Source organism: Scyliorhinus canicula, chromosome 1 (assembly GCF_902713615.1).
Source record: "Scyliorhinus canicula chromosome 1, sScyCan1.1, whole genome shotgun sequence".
Taxonomy (NCBI): domain Eukaryota; kingdom Metazoa; phylum Chordata; class Chondrichthyes; order Carcharhiniformes; family Scyliorhinidae; genus Scyliorhinus; species Scyliorhinus canicula.
The window spans coordinates 248,226,997-248,246,026 of record NC_052146.1 but is presented as its reverse complement, the minus strand read 5'-3'; the positions used below and the strand labels follow the sequence as shown (position 1 = coordinate 248,246,026).

The 19,030-nt window shown below is 45.8% G+C and overlaps 1 protein-coding gene across 7 annotated transcripts in view; it reads right to left on the bottom strand.

Annotated features, from left to right (window-relative positions):
- Window positions 1-19,030, bottom strand: part of si:ch211-22i13.2 (uncharacterized protein LOC553945 homolog) — a 66,100-nt gene that overhangs the window by 31,535 nt on the left and 15,535 nt on the right. For 4 of the 7 annotated variants that reach the window (XM_038810770.1, XM_038810781.1, XM_038810814.1 and 1 more), the window contains exons 1-2: window positions 17,209-17,534; window positions 16,561-16,644 (exon numbers count right to left, since the gene is read on the bottom strand). In XM_038810770.1, coding sequence (XP_038666698.1) covers window positions 16,561-16,644; window positions 17,209-17,278 — 154 coding nt within the window. In that variant the 5' untranslated portion in view covers window positions 17,279-17,534. The other 3 variants (XM_038810798.1, XM_038810789.1, XM_038810806.1) reach the window with 3 other exon arrangements.

Below are 19,030 nucleotides of genomic sequence, written 5' to 3'. Positions count from 1 at the left end.
TGCCGGGGAAATACCGACCCATCCTGTGATCCACTCTAGTAGTTCCAGTTCTCCTGGGAAGTGTTGACGGTCCTGAGCACAATCAGAACATACTGTTGCTGGTCATCTCTGTATAAATGTGTGGAATGATGTTGGTTCTGTGCTGTGCCTGAGGTTACGTTGAGGTGTGATAGAAATGTAACACCTTTTTAGATCTGGGAGTTCTTGTGTTGTATGTTTGCTTTTGTTTTTAAGGGCGGGTATAAAGAATGAGTGATTGGTTCCTGCATGCATGCAGATGGATCTGGTACCCGAGGGGAGGAAGTTGCGGTGCGTCATTGGTGCCTCTGGCGCTGGAGTGGAGGGTGATATATGTGTTGGTGCGTGCCCAAACACGATGCAAAAAAGTTATCCTGAATTCTCAAAGCATTTGCTCCGTGGGAAGTTGTGCACCATTTTACCATGTTTTCATGGGCTTATCTTGTTTCTCCCTTATTCTGTGGTTGGGCTTACAGAGACATCCAGTTATGTCTAATGATTGTATCAAACGAGTTGTTTTCCTGTCCCCCTCTGTATTCATATATATGGGTACCTTTTGCTTGCTTGCTGTAATGTATCATTCTTGTGGTTTTGTTGCGCTGCTTGTCAAAGTGTAAAACCTTCATAAATATTCTTTTTAAAAATAATGATGACAGATTTACTGGCTGAAAGTCACTGATCTTAAAAAGACTAAAACAGGAGTCCAGTGACTCAAAATAGCAGTTTTTAAGATTTGAATCACTGTACCGTAGAAATTCCAAAGCCATTAAAATGGGAGTCAACCTGTCTGCAAGAACCCATCAAAAGATAATCACCTCAGAGGAATGTGATGAACCACCTCTCCTGACCCATTTACAGAACATCCAGACAGCACTCAGGTGGGGGACAAGCCATTACATGTGATTTCTTTAGACAATGGAATTTGGCTCAGGTAATCCCATAACTTAATCAAGTTGAAAGCCTGCACTGGAATCCACTAGCCATGATCACGTTTGAGTAAGAGGGGAGTTGGCAAGAGGAGACAGTGGGCCAAATCTACCGTGGAGTAACAATCACTGTTGGATTGCTATTCTGATTCTATTTATTAACCTTGCACTGAACTCCACATTCCTGTCCCAGACTTCCAAACTGGACCTTCTTTGAAATGTGAAGACCTCCATCGCACTGCAGGCGTGTCAGGGAGAGCCAAACCCCACTCCCTTTTTATGGTACTAGCTGTATTCTGTTGTTTAAATGTCCCCAAAGCCACTTTGACAAGCAACAGAGTGTAAACTGAGTGGGTGCAGGGGAAGGGTGGTTCAGACAGGGCTGAAGAATTTGCAACCATCTTCATCCAGAGGTGCCGAAGAAATGATCCATCTTGGCCCCCTCCTGGAGGTCCCCAGCATCACAGATGCCAGTCTTCAGCCAATTCGATTCACTCCATGCAATAAAAAGAAATGGCTAAAGGCACTGAATACTGCAAAGGTTACGACAATAGTACTGAAGACTTGTGCTCCAGAACTAGCCCCGCCCCCAGCCAAGTTGTTCCAGTAAAGCTACAATGCTGGCATCTATCCAGCAATGTGGAAAATGTCCACAAAAAACAGGACAAATCCAATCTGACCAATTACTGCCCCATCAGTCTATTCTCTACTACCAGCAAAGTGGTGGAAGGAGCCACCAACAGTGCTATTGAGCGGCACTTACTCAGCAATAACTTGTTCACCAATCCTCAGTTTGGGTTCCACCAGGGCCACTCAGCTCCTGACCTTATTACAGCTATGGTCCAGACATGGACAAAAGAGCTGACCTTTGAATGTGAGGTGAGACTGAATGCCCTTGATGTCAAGGCAGAATTTAACTAAGTGTGGCATCAAAGAGTCCTCGCAAAACTGAAGTCAATGGGAACCAGGGGGAATTGTCTCCACTAGTTGGAGTCATATCTAGCACAAGGGAAGATGGCTGTGGTTGTTGGGAGGTCAATCATCTAAGTCCTAGGACATTGCTGCAGGTGTTCCTCAGGGCAGTGTCCTTGGGCCCAACCATCTTCAGCTGTTTCATCAATGATCTTCCCTCCACCATAAGGTCAGGAGTAGTGATGTTTGCACAACGTTCAGCACCATTTGTGATTCTTTAGATACTGAAGCAATCAATATCAATGTACAGCAAGATCTGGATGGCATTCAGGCTTGGGCTACTAAGTTGCAAGTAACATTCATAGATACATGGAAAATAGGGGGAGTAGCCCATTCATTATCATGGCTAATCACCCAACTGAGCAATCCGCATTCTCTCTCCCAGCCCCCACCCCCCTCTTATGCTTTGATCATTTTAGCCAAGAAATATATCTAACTCCTTGCTTTGTATGGTAGAGAATTCCACAGGTTCATCACTCTCTGCGTGAAGAAATTTCTCCTAATTTCTGTCATAAATGGTTTACCCTGCAACCTTAGACTTAGACTGTGACCCTGGTTCTGGAGTCCCCTGCCAACGGGATCATCCTTCCTGCATCTACCCTGTCTAGTTCTGTTAGAATTTTATAAGTTTCTATGAGATCCCCCCCTCCCCCCCCACGATTCTTCTAAACACCAGCGAATATAATCCAAACCGTTTCATTCTCTTCTCGTATGTCAGTCCCTCCATCTCAGGAATCAGTCTGGTAAACTGATTCACAGCACTCCCTCCGTAACAAGAACATCCTTCCTCAGATGAGACCAACACGACACACAACATTCCAGGTGTGATCTCAACAAGACCCTGTATAACTACAGCAAGACATCCCTGCTCCTCGAATCCGCTCACTATGAAGGCCAAATTACCTTCTTCACCACCTGCATGATTATTTTCAGATTGATGTACAAGGACACCGATGTTGCACATTCCCCTCTCTCAATTTATAGCCATTCAGATAATAATCTGCCTTCCTGCTATTAAGGTGGATAACTTCACATATATCCACATTATGTTGCATCTGTCATGCATTTTCCCACTCACTAAACTTGTCCAAATCACAATGAAGCATTTTTGCATCCTCCTCACAACTCACTCTCCCACCGAGCTTTGTGTCATTTGCAAATTTGGAGATATTACATTTAGTTCCCTCATCTAAATCATGAATATATATTGTGAATAGCTGGGGTCCTAGCACTGACCCCTGCAGTACCCCATTAGTCACTGCCTGCCATTTGGAAAAAGACCCGTTTATTCCTACTCTGTTCCCTGAATGCTGACCAGTTTTCTATCCATCTCAATACACGACCCAAAATCCCATGCACTGTAATTTACACGCTAGTTTCTGATGTAGAATTGGTTGAAAGTCTTCTGAAAGTGCAAATAAACCACATCCCCATATCAACTCTACTAGTTACATCCTTGAAGAATTCCAGTAGATTTGCCAAGCATGATTTCCTTTCATAAATCCATGCTGACTCTGTCCAATCCTGCCACTATTTTCAAAGAGTTCTGCTATTAAATCTTTTATAATGGACCCGAGCGTTTTCTTCACTATCGATGTCAGGCTGACTGGGCTTTTTAAAATAGTGGGCTTATATTAGCTACCCTCCAATTTGTAGGAACTGTTCCAATGTCTATAGAATCTGGGAAGATGGACCACCAATGCATCCACTATTTATTGGGCCACTTTCTTCATTACTCTAGGATGTAGATCAGACCCTGGGAATTTATTGGCCTTCAATCCCATTAATTTCCCCAACACCATTTCAGTTCCTCACTCTCACTAAATCCTGTGTTACCCAAAATTTCTGGTATTTTGTGTCCTCCTTTGTGAAGACAGAACCAAAGTATATATTTAGTTGGTCTGGCATTTGTTTGTTCTCTATTATAAACTCCTCTGTTTCTGACTCTTTACATACCTATAGACGTTATTAGTCAGTTTTTATGTACCCCACCAGCTTACTCTCATTCTCTATTTTCCCTTTCTTAATTGTAGTACCAAAAACTTCAGAAGGCTACTTGCGAATAAGGCAATAACTTAAAATGTATTTACAAACAGAAAAACTATTTACAGGAAACTATTTACAGGAATCCATACACCGACTACGCTTTTCAATCCAGACAAGAAACTGTGGGTTGAAAGTTTGCGCTCTCCTTTAAGCTGCACACATTCCCATCATTTTCAGGCAGAATTTCCATGACACCCTTCCCTCTTCAGGTCCCCTATTATCTAGAGATGTTAATATCAATACCCTTGTCTATCAGGAGAGTTCCTTCTACATTTAGAGCAACAAAGTATCACTGGTTGGCGTTTATCATAGAATTTACAGTGCAGGAGGCCATTCGGCCCATCGAGTCTGCACCGGCTCTTGGAAAGAGCACCCTACCCAAGCCCACACCTCCACCCTATCCCCATAACCTAGTTACCCCACCCTACACTAAAGGCAATTTTGGACACCAAAGACAATTTAGCATGGCCAATCCATCTAACCTGCATGGAAGAAAGCGGAGCAGCCGGAGGAAACCACACACACACGAGGAGAACGTGCAGACTCCGCACAGCCAGTGACCCCAGCCGGGAATCGAACCTGGGACCCTGGAACCGTGAAGCAATTGTGCTAACCACTACGCTACCGTGCTATCCTCGGAGGTTGGCTTGCTCAGGCCAACCACTCCATTTGCTTCTCCTGGTACCAGTCCATTCTGCGCGGATGTCTCTTCAGCTTCCACGGCAACAGGCTCTGGGTTCACAGCAGCCTGTTCGGTGTTCTCAACATTTTGATCAGTACTACTGGTGGGCATGTCTGAGGTTGGCAACACTACTGGTTCTGGTGGAGCCTCATTTTTCCTCAAATGGTCTAAATATTTCCTCAGGATATTATCCTGGGTTCTTACCTCATATGATGAAATGAAAATCGCTTATTGTCACAAGTAGGCTTCAAATGAAGTTACTGTGAAAAGCCACAGTTGCCACATTCTGGTGCCTGTTCAGGGAGGCTGGTATGGGAATTGAACCCACGTTGCTGGCCTTGTTCTGATTTACAAGCCAGCTGTTTAGCCCACTGTGCTAAGCCAGCCCCGACCTAATCGATTCCTGAGACTCCAGTAGCGAGATTCCAGTCGAGTCCAGCTAGGACTTTTCTTATGAAAACTGGGTTATTCTTTTTGAATATTTTGCTTGGACTCTACTCTTCCCAACAAATTTGGAAATATTAGGCTTTATCTGGTACGCAACCATTATCAGTTCTGCCAGGGCTATGCCAGTTGTCACACGTGGGCTGGTCCCATAGGCTAACAAAAATCTTGTAATCTTTGTATTTATGGATGCTGGCAACTGCTTTCTTTCATAGAACATAGAACGATACAGCGCAGTACAGGCCCTTCGGCCCACGATGTTGCACCGACATGGGAAGTCAAAAACTAAAGGCCATCTAACCTACACTATGCCATTATCATCCATATGCTTATCCAATAAACTTTTAAATGCCCTCAATGTTGGCGAGTTCACTACTGTTGCAGGTAGGGCATTCCACGGCCTCACCACTCTTTACGTAGAAAACCTACCTCTGTCCTATATCTATTACCCCTCAATTTAAGGCTATGTCCCCTCGTGCTAGCCACCTCCATCCGCGGGAGAAGGCTCTCACTGACCACCCTATCTAACCCTCTGATCATTTTGTATGCCTCTATTAAGTCACCTCTTAACCTTCTTCTCTCTAACGAAAACAACCTCAAGTCCATCAGCCTTTCCTCATAAGATTTTCCCTCCATACCAGGCAACATCCTGGTAAATCTCCTCTGCACCCGTTCCAAAGTTTCCACGTCCTTCCTATAATGATGCAACCAGAACTGTACGCAATATTCCAAATGCGGCCGTACCAGAGTTTTGTACAGCTGCAACATGACCTCATGGCTCCAGAACTCAATCCCTCTACCAATAAAGGCCAACACACCATAGGCCTTCTTCACAACCCTATCAACCTGGGTGGCAACTTTCAGGGATCTATGTACATGGACACCGAGATCCCTCTGCTCATCCACACTACCAAGAATTTTACCATTAGCCAAATATTCCGCATTCCTGTTATTCTTTCCAAAGTGAATCACCTCACACTTCTCCACATTAAACTCCATTTGCCACCTCTCAGCCCAGCTCTGCAGCTTATCTATGTCCCTCTGTAACCTGCAACATCCTTCCGCACTGTCTACAACTCCACCGACTTTAGTGTCGTCTGCAAATTTACTCACCCAACCTTCTGCACCCTCCTCTAGGTCATTTATAAAAATGACAAACAGCAACGGCCTCAGAACAGATCCTTGTGGTACGCCACTCGTAACTGAACTCCATTCTGAACATTTCCCATCAACCACCACCCTCTGTCTTCTTTCAACTAGCCAATTTCTGATCCACATCTCTAAATCACCCTCAATCCCCAGCCTCCGTATTTTCTGCAATAGCTGACCGTGGGGAACGTTATCAAACGCTTTACTGAAATCCATATACACCACATCAACTGCTCTACCCTCGGCTACCTGTTCAGTCACCTTCTCAAAGAACTCGAAAAGGTTTGTGAGGCATGACCTACCCTTCACAAAACCATGCTGACTATCCCTAATCACATTATTCCTATCTAGATGATTATAAATCGTATCTCTTATAATCCTCTCCAAGACTTTACCCACAACAGACGTGAGGCTCACCGGCCTATAGTTACCGGGATTATCTCTACTCCCCTTCTTGAACAAAGGGACCACATTTGCTATCCTCCAGTCCTCTGGCACTATTCCTGTAGCCAATGATGACATAAAAATCAAAGCCAAAGGCTCAGCGATCTCTTCCCTGGCTTCCCAGAGAATCCTAGGATAAATCCCATCAGGCCCCGGGGACTTATCTATTTTCACCTTGTCCAGAATTGCCAACACTTCTTCCCTACGCACCTCAATGCCATCTATTCTAATAGCCTGGGTCTCAGCATTCTCCTCCACAATATTTTCTTTTTCTTGAGTGAATACTGACAAAAAGTATTCATTTAGTATCTCGCTTATCTCCTCAGCCTCCACACACAACTTCCCACCACTGTCCTTGACTGGCCCTACTCTTACCCTAGTCATTCTTTTATTCCTGACATACCTATAGAAAGCTTTTGCGTTTTCCTTGATCCTACCTGCCAAAGACTTCTCATGTCCCCTCCTTGCTCGTCTTAGCTCTCTCTTTAGATCCTTCCTCGCTTCCTTGTAACTATCAAGCGCCCCAGCTGAAACTTCACGCCTCATCTTCACATAGGCCTCCTTCCTCTTAACAAGAGATTCCACTTCTTTGGAAAACCACGGTTCCCTCGCTCGACCCCTTCCTCCCTGCCTGACTGGTACGTACTTATCAAGAACACGCAATAGCTGTTCCTTGAACAAGCTCCACATATCCAGTGTGCCCAACCCTTGCAGCCTACTTCTCCAACCTACACACCCTAAGTCATGTCTAATGGCATCATAATTGCCCTTCCCCCAGCTATAACTCTTGCCCTGCGGGGTATACTTATCCCTTTCCATCACTAACGTAAAGGTCACCAAATTGTGGTCACTGTCTCCAAAGGGCTCACCTACCTCCAGATCTAACACCTGGCCTGGTTCATTACCCAAAACCAAATCCAATGTGGCCTCGCCTCTTGTTGGCCTGTCAACATATTGTGTCAGGAAACCCTCCTGCACACATTGTACAAAGAACGACCCATCTAATGTACTCGAACTATATCTTTTCCAGTCAATATTTGGAAAGTTAAAGTCTCCCGTAACAACTACCCTGTTACTTTCGCTCTTTGCAAGAATCATCTTCGCCATCCTTTCCTCTACATCCCTAGAACTATTAGGTGGCCTATAGAAAACTCCCAACAGTGTGACCTCTCCTTTCCTGTTTCTAACCTCAGCCCATACTACCTCGGAAGAAGAGACCCCATCTAGCATCCTTTCCGCCACCGTAATACTGTCCTTGACTAGCAGCGCCACACCTCCCCCTCTTTTGCCCCCTTCTCTGAGCTTACTAAAACACCTAAACCCCGGAACCTGCAACAACCATTCCTGTCCCTGCTCTATCCATGTCTCTGAAATGGCCACAACATCGAAGTCACAGGTACCAACCCATGCTGCCAGTTCCCCTACCTTATTTCGTATACTCCTGGCACTGAAGTAGACACACTTCAAACCACCTACCTGAACACTGGCACCCTCCTGCGAAGCCAAATCTGTGCTCCTGACCTCTATACTCTCAATCTCCCGTACCCCAAAACTACAATCCAGGTTCCCATGCCCCTGCTGAATTAGTTTAAACCCCCCCAAAGAGCACTAACAAATCTCCCCCCCAAGATATTGGTGCCCCTCAGGTTCAGATGTAGACCATCTTGTCTATAAAGGTCCCACCTTCCCCAGAAAGAGCCCCAGTTATCCAGAAATCTGAATCCCTCCCGCCTGCACCATCCCTGTAGCCACGTGTTTAATTGCTCTCTCTCCCTATTCCTCGTCTCACTATCACGTGGCACGGGCAACAACCCAGAGATAACAACTCTGTTTGTTCTCGCTCTGAGCTTCCATCCTAGCTCTCTAAAGGCCTGCCTGACATCCTTGTCCCCTTTCATACCTATGTCGTTAGTGCCAATGTGGACTACGACTTGGGGCTGCTCCCCCTCCCCCTTAAGGACCCGGAAATCACGATCCGAGACATCACGCACCCTTGCACCTGGGAGGCAACATACCAAACCTGAGTCTCTCTCGCTCCCACAAAATCTCCTATCTGTGCCCCTGACTATTGAGTCCCCAATTACTAATGCTCTGCTCCTCTCCCCCCTTCCCTTCTGAGCAACAGGGACAGACTCCGTGCCAGAGGCCCGTACCCCATGGCTTACCCCTGGTAAGTCCCCCCCCCCACAAGTACCCAAAACGGTATACTTGTTACGCAGGGGAATGACCGCAGGGGGTCCCTGCACTGACTGCTTCTTCCCAGTCCCTCTTACAGTTACCCATCTATCTCCAGTCTTTGGTGTAACTACTTCCCTGAAGCTCCTATCTATGACCCCCTCTGCCTCCCGAATGATCTGAAGTTCATCCAACTCCAGCTCCAGTTCCCTAACTCGGTCTTGGAGGAGCTGGAGATGGCTGCACTTCCTGCAGGTAAAATCAGCAGGGACACTAACGGCATCCCTCACCTCAAACATCCTGCAGGAGGAACATTGCACTGCCTTCCCTGCCATCCCTCTAAGTTCCAACCAAGTTCTGGTTAACAAATATAAAATAAATAAAAAATAATAATATAATATAGCACTTACCTGCTCACACTTATTATTAGGTTAGAGGAGGAGGGCGGGTGGGAGACACTATACGTGTAGTGTCTCGGGTTTCCTCTCCACCAGAATTTATTGGCTAGGGGGAAAAAAAAACCTTCCCAGAAGTCCGCGGGTCGTACTTCCAGTGCCCGCCTTATAATAAAAGAAAAACAGGATCGGTACCGGCTGGCTCTCCCTCTCGCGCTCGTTTGAAAGTCCCGGCTGGCTCTCCCTCTCGCGCCCGTTTGAAAGTCCCGGCTGGCTCTCCCTCTCGCGCTCGTTTGAAAGTCCCGGCTGGCTCACCTCTCGCGCTCTTTTGAAAGTCCCGGCTGGCTCTCCCTCTCGCGCCCGTTTGAAAGTCCCGGCTGGCTCTCCCTCTCGCGCCCGTTTGAAAGTCCCGGCTGGCTCTCCCTCTCGTTTGAAAGTCCCGGCTGGCTCACCTCTCGCGCTCTTTTGAAAGTCCCGGCTGGCTCTCCCTCTCGCGCTCGTTTGAAAGTCCTGGCTGGCTCTCCCTCTCGTTTGAAAGTCCCGGCTGGCTCTCCCTCTCGCGCTCGTTTGAAAGTCCCGGCTGGCTCTCCCTCTCGCGCCCGTTTGAAAGTCCCGGCTGGCACTCCCTCTCGCGCTCGTTTGAAAGTCCCGGCTGGCTCACCTCTCGCGCTCTTTTGAAAGTCCCGGCTGGCTCTCCCTCTCGCGCCCGTTTGAAAGTCCCGGCTGGCTCTCCCTCTCGCGCCCGTTTGAAAGTCCCGGCTGGCTCTCCCTCTCGTTTGAAAGTCCCGGCTGGCTCACCTCTCGCGCTCTTTTGAAAGTCCCGGCTGGCTCTCCCTCTCGCGCTCGTTTGAAAGTCCTGGCTGGCTCTCCCTCTCGTTTGAAAGTCCCGGCTGGCTCTCCCTCTTGCGCCTTTTTTAAAAAGTCCCGGCTGGCTCACCTCTCGCGCCCTTTTTAAAGTCCCCGCTGGCTCACCTCTCGCTCCCTTTTTAAAGTCCCCGCTGGCTCACCTCTCGCGCTCTTTTGAAAGTCCCGGCTGGCTCACCTCTCGCGCTCTTTTGAAAGTCCCGGCTGGCTCTCCCTCTCGCGCTCGTTTGAAAGTCCCGGCTGGCTCTCCCTCTCGCGCTCGTTTGAAAGTCCCGGCTGGCTCTCCCTCTCGCGCTCGTTTGAAAGTCCCGGCTGGCTCTCCCTCTCGCGCTCGTTTGAAAGTCCATACTTTATTTTTTTATTAAATAAATATAGAGTACCCAATTTTTTTTTCCAATTATGGGGCAATTTAGCGTGGCCAATCCACCTATCCTGCACATCTTTTTTGGTTGTGGGGGCGAAACCCACGCAGACACAGGGAGAATGTGCAAACTCCACAGACAGTGACCCAGGGCGGGGATTCGAACCCGGGTCCTCAGCGCCGTAGGCAGCAATGCTAACCACTGTGCCACCGTGCTGCCCTGAAAGTCCATACTTGAATGATTCCATACTTGAATGATTGTACAGCCCGTTCTGCTAACCCGTTTGATGATGGGTGGTGTGGTGCGGTGCTGTTTTATGTGCTTAATGCCATTGAAGGCCATGGATTTCTGAAACTCCATGCTGTTAAAAGCAGTATCTGAAACCGGTACCTCTGGTACTATGTGATGCAGAAACACTGCCGTTAACCTTTCAACCATTGCATAGGAGGTAGTTGTCTTCACCAAAATACATCTATCCACTTAGAGAATGCGCATCCACTAATGAAAGAAACATTGAGCTCATGAAAGGGCTTCCAAAGTCAATGTGTACTCTTACCCATGGCCTACCATCTCTAATTTTCTGTTGAATGCCATCCTCAACATCACCACTACAGTTTTGTGGTCTATGTGCTAACTACCACACCTAATTTTTTTTCCCCTTGGTGTTTCTCAGCTTTACCCATGCAGATTCCACGTTGTCTACCCATACACATTCGTGCCACACAAGTGCCAGGCAATGATCATCTCCAACAAGAGAGAATATAACCACCTCCCCATAACATTAAATGGTATTACCATTGCTGAATTCCCCATTATCAACATCCTTGGAGTTACCACTAGCCAGAAACTGAACTGGACCAGCCATATAAAAAGTCAGAGGCTGCGTATTCTGTGGAGAGGACTCACTTGACTCGCCAAAGCCTGTTCATCATGTACAAGCCACAAGTCAGTAGCGTGATGGAATACTCTCCAGTTGCCTGGATGAATGCAGCCCCAATTACAATCAAGAAGCTTGACACCTTCCTGGACAAAACAACCCATTTGATCGCCATTCCATCCACATTTATTTAAGAAGGGTTGCAAGGGTAATCCAGGTAATTATAGGCCAGTGAGCTTGACATCAGTGATAGTGAAATTGTTGGAAAAGATTCTCAGAGATTGGATCTATGCACATTTGGAAGTGAATGGTCTTATTAGTGACAGATAGCATGGTTTTGTACGAGGGAGGTCATGTCTCACTAATTTGATTTAATGTTTTGAAGAGGTGACAAAAATAATTGATGAGGGAAGACATTGACTTTAGTAAAGCATTTGATAAAGTCCCTCATGGCAGGCTGATGCAAAAGATTAGATCACATGGGGTCAGGGGTGAATTAGCTGGATGGATCCAGAACTGGCTTGGCCATAGAAGACAGAGGATAGCAGTGAAAGGGTGTTTTTCCGAATTGAGGTTTGTAACTAGTGGTGTTCCACAGGGATCAGTTGTGGTACTACTGCTCTTTGTAATATATATATATAAATGACTTGGAAGAAAACATAGCGAGTCTGATTAGCAAGTTTGCGGATGACACTAAGATTGCAGGAGTTGCAGATAGTGATGAAGATTGTCAGAGAATACAACAGGATATAGATAGGCTGCAAAATTGGGCAGAGAAATGGCAGATGGAATTTAACCCGGACAAATGCGAGGTGATGCATTTTGGTAGATCCAGTTCAGGTGGGAGCTATAAAATAAATGGCAGCACTATCAGGAGCATAGAGACACAGAGCGATCTGGGCCTCCAGGTCACGGATCCTTAAAAGTGGCAGCACAGGTGGAAATTGTGGTGAAGAAAGCACATGGCACACTTGCTTTCACAGGACGGGGTATCGTGTATAAAAGCTTGAAAATTGCGTTACAATTAGATAGAACGTCGGTTAGGCCACATTTGGAATACTGTGTCCAATTCTGGTCACTGTGCTATCAGAAGGATGTGGAGGCTTTGGAGAGTACAGAAAAGGTTTACCAGGATGTTGCCTGGTATGGAGGGTATTAGCTATGAAGAAAGATTGAATAAACTGGGATTGTTCTCCCTGGACAGACGAAGGCTGAGGGGCGACCTGATATAAGTTTATAAAATTATTAGGGGTATAGATAGGGTGAACAGTTGGAGGCTTTTTCCCAGGGTGGAAATGACAACTACAAGGGGGCACAAGTTCAAGGCGAGGGTGGAATGGTTCAATGGAGATTGCGGGGGAAGTGTTTTTTTTTTTTACACAGAGCGTGGTGATGGCCTGGAATGCACTGCCAAGTGGGGTTGTTGAGGCAGATACGTTAGTGACCTTTAAGACTTATCTGGATAGGGACATGAACAGGTGGGGTATACAGGCGGTTGGTCTAGATAGGACACGTGAACAGCGCATGCTTGGAGGGCCGAAGGGTCTGTTCCTGTGCTGTATTGTTCTTTGTTCATCTTAAATATTCACTCTCTCCAACACAGATCTAATTTTCCAATTTTCCAAAGCTCTGTTCTTTATTGTGTAATACGAGGGGGAAATGTAACACATTGGTGCGAAGATTTGAGTGCCAGAGTTTGATGGTGTTTGGTACATTTTTATGCAGAAATTATAGATAGAACTTAATTTATATTATTTATATTAATATTATATATTTTTTTAAATAAGAAGCTTCCTCTTTGTATCCAGGTAAAGTATACAGGCAGTAGCATGCCTGATCTAGCAATAATTAGCAGAACTCAGCTGCTATTTATATCTGAAAATGTAAATTTAGAAAACATATATATGTAATATTATTCTCCAAGCAGTTAAAGTTAATGAACATAGGCTGCAGGATGTGTTATAGGAGGAATTGATGGCATAGCAGTTGCAGCATAATACTGAATATTAAAGGTCATCGGCCTAATAGTTAGCAAAAACAGTAAATGCCAGAAAATCTCAGCACATCTGACAGCATGTGTTGGGGGAGAACAGAGCTAACGTTTTGAGTCAGGATGACTCATTACCAGAGCTAGAGAGAACTGGAAAGATCCACAGATGCCTGGTCTGCTGAGTATTTCTCGGGTTTTCTTATTTTAAATTTAGATTTTCAGCATCTGCAGTGCTGATACAAACTAAGTTCAAGAATAAAGTCAATCGCTGGTAACTTTGTGTTGACCGTTTCTATTTGAGAACTAGCAGATGTTTTGGTTTGGTGTGGAGAAAATTGAGCCACCAATGACTGCAGACCATATTTGGATAGGGATTATGGGGAAAACATGGCCCTCAGTTGCTCCCTTCCCAGCCTCTCCCCTAATTAGTCACACTTCTCCAAGGCGTGTCACATCCTCTACCTCTTCACCTTCCCATTGCCTTCCCTACAACATACCCACAGCTCTTATAAGACATGAGGGAGAAGCTGGCCAGAGTTGATTGGAAAAAGAGCCTAGCAGGGAAGACAGTGGAACAGCAATGGCAGGGGTTTTGGGGGTTATTTGGGGAAGCACAACAGAAATTCATCCTAAAGGAGGAGGAAACATGCTAAGGGGAGGACAAAGCATCCATGGCTGGCGAGGGAAATCAAGGGCAGCATAAAAGCAAAAGGAAAAGCATAAAAAGTGGCGAGGATTAGTGGGAAGCCAGAGGATTTGGAAGCCTTTAAAAGCGAGTGGAAGACAACTAAAAAAGCAACAAGGGGGGAGAACATGAAATATCAATGCAAACTAGCTAGTAATGTAAAAGATAGGAAGAGTTTTTTCAATATATAAAAAGGTAAGAGAGGCAAAAATAAACATTGGACCACTGGAAAACGTGGCTGGAGATGTAATAATAGGAAACAAAAGAATGGCAGAGGAACAGTTACTTTGCATCAGTCTTCACGGTGGAAGACACCAGTGGAATGCCAGAGTTCCAGGAGAATCAGGGGGCAGAGGTGAGTGCAGTGACCATCACTAAGGAGAAGGTTCTGGGAAAACTGAAAGGTCTGAAGGTGGATAAATCATCTGGAATGGATGGACTACACCCCAAAGAGATAGATGAGGAGATTGGGGAGGCATTGGTGGTGATCTTTCAGGAATCACTGGAGGCAGGAAGGGTCCTAGAGGACTGGAAAGTGGCTAATGTAATACCGCTGTTTAAGAAGGAGGGGAGGGAGGCAGAAGACAGGAAATTATAGGCCGGTTAGCCTAACTTTGGTCATTGGTAAGATTTTAAGAGTCCATTATTAAAGATGAAGTGCATGCTAAAATAGGACTGAGTCAGCATGGCTTTGTCAAGGGGAGGTCATGTCTGACAAATCTGTTAGAGTTCTTTGAGGAAGTAACAGGAAGTGAGACAAAGGAGAACCAGTGGGCGTGATTAATTTAGATTTGAAGAAGGTCTTTGACAAGGTGTCGCGTAGGAAACTGTTAAATAATTTAAGAGCCCATAGTGTTAAGGGCAAGATCCTGGCATGGATAGAGGATTGGCTGACTGGCAGAAGGCAGAGAGTGGGGGAAAAGGGGTCTTTTTCAGCATGGCAGCCAGTGACTCGTGGTGTGCCTCAGGGGTCGGTGCTGGGGCTGCAACTTTTCACACTATATATTAATGATCTGGAAGAAGGAACTGAAGGCACTGTTACCAAGTTTGCAGATGATACAAAGATCTGTAGAGGAACAGGTAGTATTGAGGAAGCAGGTGGGCTGCAGAAGAACTTGGACAGGCTAGGAGAGTAGGCAAAGAAGTGCTAGATGGAATACAGTGCAGAAAAGTGTGGGGTTATGCACTTTGGAAGGAGAAATGGAGGCATAGACTATTTTCTAAATGGGGAAGCGCTTAGGAAATCAGAAGTACAAAGAGCCTTGGGAGTCCTTGTTCAGGATTGTCTCAAGATTAACGTGCAGGTTCAGTCGGCAGTTAGGAAGGCAAATGCAACATTAGCATTCATGTCAAGAGGGCTAGAATACAAGACCAGGGATGTACCTCTGAGGTATATAAGGCTCTGATCATACCCCATTTGGATATTGTGAGCAGTTTTGGGCCCCGTATCTAAGGAAGGATGTGCTGGCCTTGGAAAAGGTCCGGAGGAGGTTCACAACAATGATCCCTGGAATGAAGAGCTTGTCATATGAGGAATGGTTGAGGACTCTGGTTCTGTATTCGTTGGGAGTTTAGAAGGATGAGGGGGGATCTTATTGAAACTTACAGGATACTAAGAGGTCTGGATAGAGTGGACGTGGAGAGGATGTTTCCACTTGCAGGAAGAACCAGCAGCAGAGGATACAATCTCAGATAAAGGGACGATCCTTTAAAACAGAGATGAGGAGGAATTTCTTCAGCCAGAGTGTGGTGAATCTGTGCCTCTTTGCCGCAGAAGGCTGTGGAGGCCAAATCATTTAGTGTCTTTAAGACAGAGATAGATAGGTTCTTGATTAGTAAGGGTTCAGGGGTTATGGGGAGAAGGTAGGAGAATGGGGATGAGAAAAATATTAGCTATGATTGAATGGCGGAGCAGACCTGATGGGCCGGGTGGCCTAATTCTGCTCCTCTGTCTTATAATGATTTCTATCTCCTTTCCACTTAAATTTTTTATCCTTTTTATCCTTGATCCACTATCACATACTTCACCGTTATCCACTCCCCCACAATGGGTGGCAATATCCTCGAATCAGTTTCCCATCTCACTGATTATCTTACCTGGCTTTATTTGCTTTCTAAATTAAAATCATTCTTAATAAAAACTCAAATTAATAGTGAACAAGAAACATCTGTCTACCGTCCCTATCAATTTGATTCCCTATCTCTCATCAGCCATCATCCCCATTTCACACATATATCTACAATTAGATTAACTTGCAGAATGATTTAGCAGGAAGGGCAACTGGAGACATACAGACCCAGGAGTGGCACAGATTTGCACACCACACCTGGAAGCAAAAAAGTAAGAAAGGTTCCTCCCACCAAAATCTTTCAAAGTTTCAATGGCCAACTGGGGGTGGGGTCACCAGCTTGCTGGTGGCCATTCACAATATGATTTTTTTTTCTGAATGGTTTTAGCAATTCCAATGTTCTTTATGCAATCATTATTTGAGACAAATGGCAGGTAATAATATTATAAAATCAACCATTACCTCGGTCTCTTTTTTTCTGCTCCTCTGAAGATGTGCTGGGGTTCTTACTTTTCTTTCTGTCACTGTCCACTCGGCCCTCCATGGCTAAAAAGAATCACACATTTTTCACTAAAACAAAATCCTAATTTAACTCAAAATACCAGCAAATCCACCTTAAAGCAATGGTACAATTCTTAAGCAATGGGTCACTAAGCAGCACCCTGAGACAAATTTAAACGATTGAACAAGAGCCTGAACCGATCGCCTCTGCAGGGTGAAACGGTCTTTGAAGGGCTTTGCTTAGTATTTTTGAAAATACGACTATGATTATTTCTCCTGGCTCCCACTACAGAGGCCGGCCTTTATTATAACGCGGGGTTTGAAGGGCGGCTCTCGCTATTGTGGCAGGGGGGTGGCTGAAGGTTTGGGCGGCTGTTCTGGGAGGTGCTCCGGGAGGGTTGCAACCAAGCCGGCGCCGTGCAATGGGAAAGGACGCGGATCTGGAATGTAGGCCGAGGCCTGGGCCCCGGGACCTTCCAAATGGGCAACCAGCTGCCAGTCTCCCCCGCTCTTCGGACCGGGAGATCCGGGGCCGGATGAGGCCTTTCCAACAGGGAGGGGAGGGGGACATCCGAGCTAGCCAACAGCCCGGGCTCGCTGTCGCCCTACCGGCGGGGGGGAGCGCGCTGCCAGCCGGATCAGCCTCAGCAACGGCGGCTAAACGGAAAGTCAATAACATTGCCGTCGTACTCCACCTTAAGTGGAATGAGCTCGGCGCAGCTGCCCTTTGCCCTCAGTACCAAACCGGCTGCTCGTGTTTGCATTTGGATCCGGCAGCGAATGACTGGATTTTGCTTCTCAGGTTGTTAAAATCTGAATGCACCTTCGGGATGTTTTTCAAAAAAAAATAATGTGAGGGGCACTTGTATTTATTCTCAGAAGAGCATTAAATACTTCCAAGCGCTTTTCATAATCACAGGAGTGCAAAGCGGATAAAATACTTTTTGCACCGCAGCCACTGTTGTGATGGAGAACGCCTGTGGTGATTGTCCCTTTAAGGGCGTCACAGCAGAAAGGGGTCGCCAGGCTTGGGGGAGCAATTGGGAGTCAAGAGTGGGTAATCACCCCAGGGAGTGGTGGCCTCTCTTGGGCAGAAGGCACAATGGGAACTAAGGATGCCCATGTGGCCATGGTGCGGCTGTACTCTTTTTTCTTATTAATAAATACCCTTTGTGTTTCTAATGAAGTCTGTGAAAGTGCATCATTGCATCTGACGACGAGGATAACATTATGATGACACTGCCTCCGGCCTGACACCTGTGAGCATCCTGTTTTACTTGAAGTCTGAAGAAAAAGGTACTCGCCTGAATGCCTCTCTTTGGGCATATAGACCCATTTGAGATATTTCCAGACGGAGGGACAGACGCAGAACAGATCTGAATTGGCGGGGTACAGTCAAAATTTTAGAAACATATAGAAAAAAATCAAGAGAAAATAAGCCTGAGAAGTAAGAGCTGTGACTTTAACTTTAAAAAGAATGGAAATGAAATGAAATGAAAATCGCTTATTGTCACAGGTAGGCTTCAAATGATGTTACTGTGAAAAGCCCCTTAAGTTAAAAAGAACTTAAGTTAAAAAGAAACAGTGTTGCTGCAAAGTTTTTTTTCCAAGGAAGAAGAGAGCATGCAAAGCAGTGTTCTGAATTTTCAAAAATGCCCAAGCAACTGCAGCAAGATATTCCGAGTGTGGGAAAATCAAGAGGCTGAAACTGGAAGCTCGGAGCAGAGCCTGCAGGCGGTGTATGGCAGCAATCCCTGCACGGATGGACTTCAAGCCAGCAGAGAAGCTGATTAAACAAAATTAGCAAATTTAAAAATAACAGCCCCTTGGACCACAAAAGCACTGGATCTCTGAGTGAAATGGACAAAAAACTGGCACATCAAAAATAAGAAAAACCCCAGACTCTCCAACAGCCAGAAGAGGAAAAAAATCTCCAGGGATTACTAAAAGGGCTTTCCTGTAGGAAAAAGGAAGTTTTAAAATTTCAAAAAGGAGCAGCCAGGTTCACGCCAAAACTTCAAAAGCGCGGGAATAATAGAAGAACGCCGGAATCTGCCGACAGCTCAGTGAAAAAAAAATCAGTTTTAAAGTGGCACTCACAGCACTTACAGTGGCAACCAAGAAGGAACAAATGGCTATGAACAGGAAACTTGGAGGACAACTCTCCATATATAGAGGGCAACTCTCAAAAAAATGGTTCATAAGCAATAAAAACCTCAACAGAAGACCTCTGAGGAGGCAACGAAGACCACAAAAAGGCAGCAACAATGACCTCCGATAAAAGACCCCAGAAAGAGGGCAAAAGAAGACTCCAATAGGAGGCAATATAAGTCCCAGAAGGATGGTAACAAAAGACACTAAATGACCAAATGAAGGACAACGAGAGAAATGCCGAATAGAAATGAGTCAACTCTTTGTCAGAGAAAGACCT